Genomic DNA, 9,970 nt, shown 5'->3' with positions numbered 1-9,970 from the left:
ATTTATATTACCGATTATTGAGTATGGATCTGAAATATGGAATCCACACTACGACAATATGTGCAAAAGAATAGAGTCAATACAAAAACAATTTTTAATATATGCTCTGAGGAGAATGGCCTGGAACGATTTTAGACTGCCAAAATACGAACACAGGCTACTATTTCTGCAAATGATTACTCTTGAGGAGAGACGCAAGATGGCGCAAGTGTCTTTTATTTTCAAAATTATTCACGGAGATTTAAAGTCAACTTATGTTTCAAACAGTATGAAATATTACGATCCAGCACATGATACCAGAGCAACACCACTATTTGATCTACCAATTAGGAGAACTGATTACACAAAATATGAGCCAATAAATTATATGCTTACAACATTCAACGAATTTTATACCAAAAAATTGCAAAACAGTGATAAAAATTTAATTGATTTAGAAGTAAATTTATCAACAGTAAAACTGAGAATAAAGAATTATTTAAAGCAAAGCAGATAAATACAAAAATTTGTTATGGATTATAGAAATTTTAAGCAGATGAAAAATTAATTTATGAAATTTATATTATTTACATGAGAGGAGCAATAATTTTACATTTTCTCTCTCAAAAATGCTTGATAAAAATCAAATTGTATTATATTATATATATTTAATTAAATTATTTTCAATAAACCACCAAGGCGAAGGAACGCTGTTCGGTGCAGTTATTATAATTATATATTTTGATTGCAATTTACCTTGTTTTTCTTCGCCAACATTATCGTCGTCATCATCGTCGTCTTCCTCCTGAATATTTATAAAATTAATATGTAAATTTATTATTATTAATAAATATATAAATCAAAAATTATATTTAACTTTTAAATTCAATTTTTTTACTATACGATACTTTTAAATTTATACCTGAATATCTGGCAGAGCAAGCAATTTATTTTCACCTGGAGGAGTGAAACAGAAAAAATGGACATATTGAAAATCATTAAACATGTGATGAAACATAATGTAACAATTTGTACTTTTTACTTTCAGTATGGAGCACATATTTCGATGTGCTTTACCAAACAGATTGTTTAAAATTAGATTCAGTAGTAATTTTGTTATTTGGATCTGTTACCATTATACATATAATAAACAGTCTCACAGGAGTAAGACGAACTTTTCCGCACGGTGGTAGATGCGTATTTTATTAAGCAAGTTCAAAATAATATTTGTTCGATTTTTCAAGCCTTTCAAGCGGCGTAAAGTTCGAGACCAAAAAATGTGTTCGTCATCGAAATATTCTTTAATTTAATAACAGAAATACTCGGAAAAGATTTTTCACACTTTCATGATGTATGACATTTGAAAGAATTCTATTTTCTACAAAAAAACTATTTAAAAAATATGTGTGACGTTAAAATTCGCCATAAAAATTATTTTTTTCAACACTTTTTTCACAAAAAATTTGGACTTTTGTATGGGAATCATGCCTGCATAGTAGAAAATTTTGTATGGGAGGTACCCCTAATTTTATTGAAATTTCTCCAAACCCTCCAAATGTTTTTGGTTTTGTTAAAAAAAAATAACCTGTGCAAAGTTTCACGTCATTAAGGTAGCATGGCTCCCATACAAAAATTCAAATTTATTGTGATTTTTTCAAAGAAACTGTATCTAATGATTTCTATTCCTCGCGACCCCGAATCATCCTGTACAGTAGATTTTAAATAACTTTTTTTTGGGGGTTGAGATAATCGATGGACAAATTTTGCGTACGGCGGACAACGACCACGTGGAAGCGACATAAAAATGCGAAGTTGAACATCTACATCGACCCATTCTGAAGACTGTCTGGCATTGAGAAATTTCAGCTACAAAGCTGATCATGTACAAAGGTAAATTATCTATTGAATTGGAAGTGGAAATGAAAATCTATTGTTCTAATAACGCGTTTGCGTGATTTTTTTTCATTTCAGGACATGTTTTCCTCATGCTTCATGAGGTTTTACAGTTCGAAATGTATACCGCGTTTAGATAGAATTTAGGAACATTTTGTAATAGAAAAAAAATGTAATAGTTTATTATTGTAAGAGTCGACTTTACGGCTCGTGGGGCCTTTGGCCCACTTTAGTGACATTACCGAGGTGATTTGATTTACCACTCGGTAGGTATTATTATAGAAATAATGAAAAAAGTGAAAATAATGATAGCATATCTTCCATAGTGGAAAAGATATTCTTAAAGTGATTACAGCTTCGGAACTCACCCATCTGTGCCAGTTCAATTAATGTTTTTCCATAAAATAAATTCGGAACTGCAACCTAATTTATTAAAACATATCACGAAAACAATGTAAAAAATTATTTTGTTGACTATTCAATTATTTTTTCAATTTACTTCTTCTGATTCGTCGCCATAGAGTTCAGCATATAATTCACAAGACCGACTCAAATCCTCAGCTGCTTCATTGAAATCACCAACAACATAATTTCGATATCCACGTGCATAAAAATCCTTAGCTTGGTTGATTTTTTCCTCACGTGTTACAAGGTCCGGTGATTGTTCAGCCATTTCTAAAAAAAAAAAAAAAAATCCAATATTACCTATTTGTTTGAAAAAAAAAAAAACAAATAAATAGGATGCCAGTATTTTATTATACTTCAACATTTTAAAGAATGTATGTATCGTATAGGATGTATACTAGCTCATAACCTCTAATTTACATGAGGTTTGTGTAAGTTCTCTTGCGTCGAAAGGGCGTGTGCTTTTCAAATATGTCACTATTGCAATGTCTTTATTGTGTGCAAGTGGAAAAATGTCATAATAAGTAAGCACATATATTTGTGTGTCATATTAAATGTTCATATTGTTATATCAAAATGTAGAATAAATGCAATTTATGTTAGTAAATCAATTTCTATTAAAGATGAACGGTTGAAATTAATTTACCTATCACTTTATGAACATATTTCAACTTTTATTTGAGACTTTGAAAAAAAAAAATCGAAAACTATTTCATAACAGTGTTTGAAATCGGTTCCTTGAATTTTTCTTGAAACTTCAGACCGACCTTATACCTAACAGTGTAAAATACACATTGACAGATACTTTTTAGAATGAATCTCAAACTAAATTTCGTATTATAGTTCCAAAATTTTAAAGCATAAACTGTGTAAATCAAGATATGAAAATCAAGATAATACGAGTGTGTGGTTCTTACCAGTTTTAAAAAGCTTTAATTTTTATTCAGTCGTTTTTTATTTTGAAGAAGTTTTCCAATTTACCATTATTTTCATAGTGAAAGTAAGATGAACGAAGATGATTTTTTGCAATTGCATGTAGAATTTATATAATATATTGTTTGTATTCATAAAATATATTCCTGTAGACTTTTTATTACAAGAATGTGCAAGAACTTTGTTAATGTTCAATTGTGAACTTGTACATATTGTGAACTTTGTAATGTTGAAATGTACATTAATATTCGTAATTTTTCTCTTTATCTTCTGACAGTGCAACTCTCCTGATCATTGTAAATTCAATTATTAAAGAAACAACAGTATGAAAATGAAATGTATTCTTTGTTTGTGTGAAAAACAAAATTACATAAAATATTTTTTCAGATTGACTTGATAACCCTAAATTAAATTCCTCTTTTATTTATTTTACAGCCCCAGAAATTTTATTTACTGAGAGCCATAAAATAGAAATATTTATATCAACCTTTTAAAGGAACGGTGAAATTGTGAATAAAAATGAGGAAAAAGTCTATGTCAACGGCACTACGAGATGCTGAATTATGACTCATAAGGGATAAAACTGAAAATTTGACCATTCGCTGTAACTTGGACAATTATCAGCATACTGGGCATATTCAGAATGAAGGTGCACGTAAAACGACACACAGTTGGCCTGTTATCTGTAGACAATCCAAACACCATGCATCTGAAGAAGAAATCGACAATGATGATGAAGTAGATTACGAAACTCTTTTTGTTTTTAATGATAGTTATCGAAATTCAACAAATATAACAAATACAGATAATTTGTCTATTCGAAAGTACTTAGTAGCAGATTATAGTCCAAAACAACCATCCTCAGCATCAACAACAATTGCACAAAGTGAATGTTCAGTGGTCCCTATAGTTGGCTTCAAAACAAGTAGTACAAATCGAATTCTAACTCGAAACAGTATAGTCCCATTGATGACAACGGCACAGACTCGTCGAACAACACTAATAAATGATGGAATTGTTCCACCTATTAATACTACAACAGTTGATCAAAGTTCGTGTACAACACCACCACCAATTCTTTTTCTGTTATTGACACTTTTTATGACTTTAGCAGCAACAGGGCTATTATGTTTTGCAGTAATGTGAGTATAAAGTTTTTTAAAATAGAAATCTTTTTTCATTTAGTATGCGAGGTCAGATTTTTTGAGGGTAGTGTTAATTTCCGAAATTCATCTAGTGTAAAATTCTCGAAGTCTGGTACAAAAACCAATTAAAATAAAATAATGTGTCAAACCTTACACACACACACTCCTCTTTTCAAACTACTGATTTTCATTTTAATAACAATACTTTCAAATATAGGACAGACCATTGGGAAATGACACAATGGGATCATAATATATTGGAACGCCTAACTAATAATTCATCGCATATTCTGCATTGGCATTTAGATGGCAAAGTCGCTCAGCTACCTATACGTAATTATATTTTCCAGTGCTAAAATATTACATTTATCTTCTATGTTACATAAAAACCAACGTATAAAAGTTGCACGAAAGTTTAAAGCTCATATCAAAAGCAATCGTTTTTGTACACCAACAATATATTTAATTATTAATTGTTCATTTCTTTTGTTTACTTTGAATTAAAGATCACGGAAAATCAGTTTTCTTAGTTCCAATGCACAGTGGATTATGGACTTTGTGCATTAATTTGAGTGAAAATGAAATGCGACAGTTAGGTCAATATGGATTTCCTCACGCCAATAAATGTATAAGCTATTTAATTTCCATGAACTTGCAAGATGTAGATTACCAGATCGCACGACGTCCAACAATGAGTTAGTATCTAATCGCAGAAAAACGCAAAAGAATATCATTGGCAAATTTCACCAATTAAAAACTTTTATTCTAGGGATGCAAAATTTGTCTATATCGTGTTCTTTGGTTTGTCTTATTATACTTGGTTCGGCTGCACTTTTGGGAGCTTTCGGCATATGTCAACGCCAAATAAGTGCTATTCTTGTTACAGGCGTCATGTATTTGTTGGCAGGTATTATGAAATATATTTCATATAACTACGCATTTGCGTTATTGATAAAGAGTTTATTTTTCAGCGCTGTTTGCATTATTTACTTTAATGATAGTACATTTCAAACGTAACCAAAATATAGCATCAGATACTGCTTTAGATGGTACTATTGAAGGATTCATCGCCAAAAAGGGGGATGCACGTTTTGCTTATTATTTATTGGAGGCTCGTTTTTTCACAACTTCATATAGTTTTGATTTAGCATTAGGTGGTGTTGTAAGTAACAGGAAAATTTAATTCATTCGTTATAAAGTGAAAATTTTGATTGCTTAATTTGATTTTCAGGTGTTGTGTGGCATAACATATGTTTTATGGACGATGTTATCAAAAATAATGCGCTACAATCCTTTATCGGCCTTATTAATTTAAATGTGGATCGTGAGTCTTCGAATTAAACTGATTCGCATTCGCAGGATACCCAATATTTCATATTTCATTGCCTTTGCATGTAATCCAAAATTTTATTATATAACTTTTGAAATCATTGAGCGTAGAAAAATAATTATTCTAAATTTGTTAAATTTGGAACACTTTCTAAAGTTAGTTTCAGATTTTTAAACTATCCTTTTTATTTAGTTCTATTAGAAGAAACTACTTTTTACTTTCTGCATTTATAAAAAAAAATCTTTGAAAAAATTTGAAGTTTGGAAAGTCAACAAAGAATGGAATTGAAAGAGAACAATTGAACAAAATTGATCAATTCTTCTGTAGTTTAATTGGTTTAGTTTTTGATGCATTTTTGTATAAACATAGCTTTAGAAAATTAATTCCATCTATCAATAGAACAGTAAAAAAAAATAAGTTGTAGTTTCAAAATGCTTCAATCTGTTTAGTGAATTACATGAAAAAAAAAAACATGTTTTCTATTTTTCTCTCATCCAAAAGTCGATCGGAGGTAGCTCCCATACAAAACTCAGATTTTTGGTGATTGATTCAGACTTTGTAAGACAAAATGTATCAAAAATTACTTGAATTACAAAAATAATATCATATTCGGTTATTTCGTGCCAAGAAACACTTCACTACATATTTTTACAACGAAAAAAGATATTTTTTGAGAATTTTAAAAGCGCTCTACATTCGGTAATCGAAAAATTTTCAATCGTTCCATGCGAGTGTCAATCACCGGTCGACTTTTGGATGAAACAAATAACGGATACTCTAATCTATAAAAAATACTTTAAAAACGCTTCAATAATGCACAACAAACTTAGTAACATGTTTGAAATAATTCTAAATGTAATGTCACAAAAAACAATTCAAAAACTTTCAAAGTGTGAAAAATCCGCGTGTCGATTCTCATATAGCTTTTAGAAGACAAATAATCGCCTTTGCTGTGATGTTTTATTTGATTTTTTTATGCATATCGAACACATACAATTTTTGGTGCATAACCAAAATACATGCATTAATAATCTTGTAATAAGAGCTAACGTTTTGAACAGTATTCACAATACTTTGTGCAGCAACTTAAATGATGCTGCTAAAAAATGATCTAATAAAGGTATTCCTTTACTAATAACTTCAATTGATTATGTTCATATCTTCTATCAATTTATTTTAATATAATATATACTTCATTTTTTAAAGATCAGATCTAGAATTAAATTTTGAAGGTTTAAAATAAAAGTTTTACATGACCTAACCTAAATTTATGATTTTATGAACAAAATTAATAAATTTCTCGTAATCAAAAATGAGATACAAACGACAAACGTTGAAAATTACCTGTTATAAGACTGGAAGTTATCGCAATTAATTTTATTTAATATTTATTTTATCCAAATTTGTCAGAAGAATATTCACAACTCAGACACCAATTAAAAGTGCACACAAACAACAACCGGTTGACAACCTTGTGAATGTATGCATGAAAGAAGCGCCAAATACTAAAACAACGTTTGCATTCAATAAATGTCAGTGTTGCCATAATTATTCGATATTTTCGAGATTTTATTTGTAAGATTATTATTTCATTTTTATTAGAAATTGATCAAGTGTCAAAGCAGTATAGACAATTTCAACAAAATATGTTGTTTTTTTTGTGATTTTCGAAATTCTTTTAAAGCTGATTTTTGAAATTAAATTTTCCTATTTATGCAAAATTTATCCACCAGGTAGACAAATGGCTTCACTTCAAATATTCCAGATAGTTTGTTATTAGTTTGTGGAACTTTAGTATATGAAAATTTTTACGTAAAATAGATAAAATAAAAATTGAAATTATCATCTCACTATGCCCTGGTATATACAATTTACTTGTCATGGATTCCCATCGTTTCTACACTGAGTCGTTCTACATCGACCTTCAAATAAATTAGACCAAACAACTTTATTGATTAATTTGAGTTATTGAAAGTTATATTATAGAGAAAAATCAACGTTATTTTCAAAACGATGAGAAAAAATATACAAATGAAAAATAGTTAACAATTGATACCCAAAGAAAAGTGCAAACAATATGCAGATGAAATACAAAAGGGAACTCCAAGATGAATTGAAAAAAGACACACCATAATCGAACCATCCGAAGTAAAGATTGAATGAAGATGAAATAAGAAAGGAAAGTGAAACACCATTATTGCGGTCGCTTTTTCATACTGTGAAAAGAAGCACACGTTTTCTCTATTTTCAAGACTTCGTGAACGTTTGTGTTTGATAATCAATTCAACGAATTATGAACAACAATAAGCCACGTATTTCCCCTCTTTTCGGCTATTAATTTAATAGATTATAAGCCGTTTTTTAGATTATGGTCCATCAAAATGATTAAATAAATAAAATTGATTTAGTGTTAAAATTTTGACACATTTTAAAACGAATTCACTGAAATTTAATTTTCAACTCATACCCTTTTAGTAACAAAGAATAATAGAATGACCAATGATTTGCGTTTATATGGTAAATTACATCATTCTCACTTGAATCGAAGTCACTACAGTTTCAAATCCGTTTTGTATTTTTCGTATGTTTGTACAAAATGATCTTCGTTTTTACAATCTCTTACTGTGTTCTGGTTTCGTGTTTACTGTTTTCAAAAAAACATTTCATTGTAGCTTTAGCCGATGCGCTTCAAAGTAACATTCGTTAATTACCTTTATTTTGATTTCTTGTTCGTTCGTATTTACAAGAGATTTGGAAATCATAAAATCAGGAACCGTTATTTTATTCTCGATTAATGGACTTTTGACAGCAAAGTGCATTTTTATTCGAGTTACTTTGTTTTACGCTACGTTTGATAGGTATTTATTTGATAATTTGGTATTTCATGCGGAATGCATAATTTTGAATAACGATATTGAAACTATAACACAGATGTATGATTTTGCTGGCTCAATGGTGGTTGATGACAAATAGCGACTAACGGGTGATTGTTATAGTGAGTTTAATGCGTACAGAAATATTTCCATTGTTACAACCACTCTATGCATACCGTAGATACATCCACATGGCCCATAGCCCTGCTGGATAGTGGCTATCTATCCAGCAAAATCATACGTCTGAAATAATATTAGGCTTAATAACCTAGGTCTTTTGTAGCGTGATCTAAAAAAGAGCTAAAATCTAGAATCTATATATTTGTCTCATGTAAAAATTTCAGTTCTACACACGAATCCCACTCGAAAATTGACCGTCAAGATTTGTCCGATAATGGATGCAACAATTATTTATCCTATGGAAATTATGGATAACTTAGGGCTAAAAAATAAAAACAAAAATTAATTATATATTTTACGTTTAGTTTGTGGCAGGAAACTATTTTAATCACATATGCACTTCGGTAAGTTTTACTGACATTTGTGTGTCAACAAAGTGCATTTGTTACATTGATATCTTCTGAATTATCTTTCTTCACGTATATCTCACTGGCCCATATTTTCATAAATTATATTTTTAAATGATTTTTGAATGATTCAACAAAAAAAAAAAACGGCTCAAGATTTCTAAATATTACGACACATATTTCGTAACTTTCTCCAGACCCAGAAGATTTACTAAAATAAAAAAAACGTTGCAATAAAATATGAATAGTACATTTGTTTACTATTTAAAGGCTGTCCATAATAAACTCACCGTAAATAAGAAAACTTCCAATTTATTCCATCGTTTGATGACATTCAAAAATAGTCTTAAAATTTCTTTCGGTAAAAATGTATAAAATAATTACATGTATTTTCATTTGTTTATTAATGGTCATTGGTTGGACTATTGTTTGTCTAACTTTGATTTTAATGTATAATTTATCACACATTTACTATGAATGAGTTGGTTTCTTCATTGAGTTTCAAACGAGTCAAACTCATCTTTATAGTGTTTTGAGTGAAACTTCAGTTCAAACCAATACGAACCATCTAACTCAACAGTAGTATTTTGGCAGCTCTACAGAGCGGACGTGTTCTTTCGTTTGATATTTTTCGTTTCTAATCGAAATCGCAGAATCTTAACATTTTGAACAGCTGCTTTTTCAATACATAATGTTATGTGAAAATTATTTCGCGAAAAATATTTAAAAATAAAAACATATTTGAAAATTTTAAGTAGAAAAGTTTTCTATTTTGTGTTGCCGTAAAGTTACGAAAATCAATAAGTGTTGTGCACATAAAGCAAATGATTTGCTTGTTTTAATTTATCGGTTATATTTTTACATTGGATTTATTTGATTAAACAT

At 29.5% G+C, this 9,970-nt stretch overlaps 2 protein-coding genes across 8 annotated transcripts; one reads left to right on the top strand and one right to left on the bottom strand.

The window, feature by feature from the left end:
- Window positions 1–728: 728 nt before the first annotated feature.
- On the bottom strand, window positions 729–7,184 carry LOC116345490 (the record flags this gene model as incomplete). The annotated part of the gene is made up of 5 exons (XM_031774904.1): window positions 7,030–7,184; window positions 2,372–2,547; window positions 2,241–2,295; window positions 902–936; window positions 729–784 (listed from the first exon to the last, which is right to left on the bottom strand). Coding segments are annotated over exons 2-5 (320 nt in total), but the record flags the coding sequence as incomplete, so codon positions are not given.
- LOC116345491 lies at window positions 2,746–6,829 on the top strand. Of its 7 annotated transcripts, XM_031774911.1 has the most exons (9): window positions 3,088–3,277; window positions 3,488–3,533; window positions 3,646–3,948; window positions 4,036–4,352; window positions 4,573–4,688; window positions 4,862–5,050; window positions 5,125–5,262; window positions 5,327–5,517; window positions 5,587–6,829. In XM_031774911.1, the coding sequence occupies exons 4-9, from the start codon at window positions 4,180–4,182 to the stop codon at window positions 5,668–5,670; spliced, it is 891 nt and encodes a 296-aa protein (XP_031630771.1). In that variant the 5' UTR covers window positions 3,088–3,277; window positions 3,488–3,533; window positions 3,646–3,948; window positions 4,036–4,179; the 3' UTR covers window positions 5,671–6,829. The 7 variants fall into 7 exon arrangements, with proteins under 7 accessions (XP_031630766.1, XP_031630767.1, XP_031630768.1 ...); XM_031774906.1 differs by lacking the exon at window positions 3,088–3,277 and adding an exon at window positions 2,746–2,801 and having other exon boundaries at window positions 3,646–4,352; XM_031774907.1 differs by lacking the exon at window positions 3,088–3,277 and adding an exon at window positions 2,857–2,875 and having other exon boundaries at window positions 3,646–4,352.
- Window positions 7,185–9,970: the final 2,786 nt, after the last annotated feature.

This window comes from Contarinia nasturtii, unplaced genomic scaffold, assembly GCF_009176525.2.
Source record: "Contarinia nasturtii isolate CC-2019 unplaced genomic scaffold, AAFC_CNas_1.1 Cnas_scaffold_1290, whole genome shotgun sequence".
Classification (NCBI taxonomy): domain Eukaryota; kingdom Metazoa; phylum Arthropoda; class Insecta; order Diptera; family Cecidomyiidae; genus Contarinia; species Contarinia nasturtii.
This window is presented reverse-complemented; position numbering and strand designations above follow the sequence as displayed.

Coding starts and splice junctions, on each gene's coding strand:
- LOC116345491 (XM_031774906.1), top strand. CDS start 4,180: ATGACAACGGCACAGACTCGTCGAACAACACTAATAAATGATGGAATT. Junction 4,353..4,572: donor CTATTATGTTTTGCAGTAAT/GTGAGTATAAAG, acceptor TTTCAAATATAG/GACAGACCATTGGGAAATGA. Junction 5,518..5,586: donor ATTTAGCATTAGGTGGTGTT/GTAAGTAACAGG, acceptor TTTGATTTTCAG/GTGTTGTGTGGCATAACATA.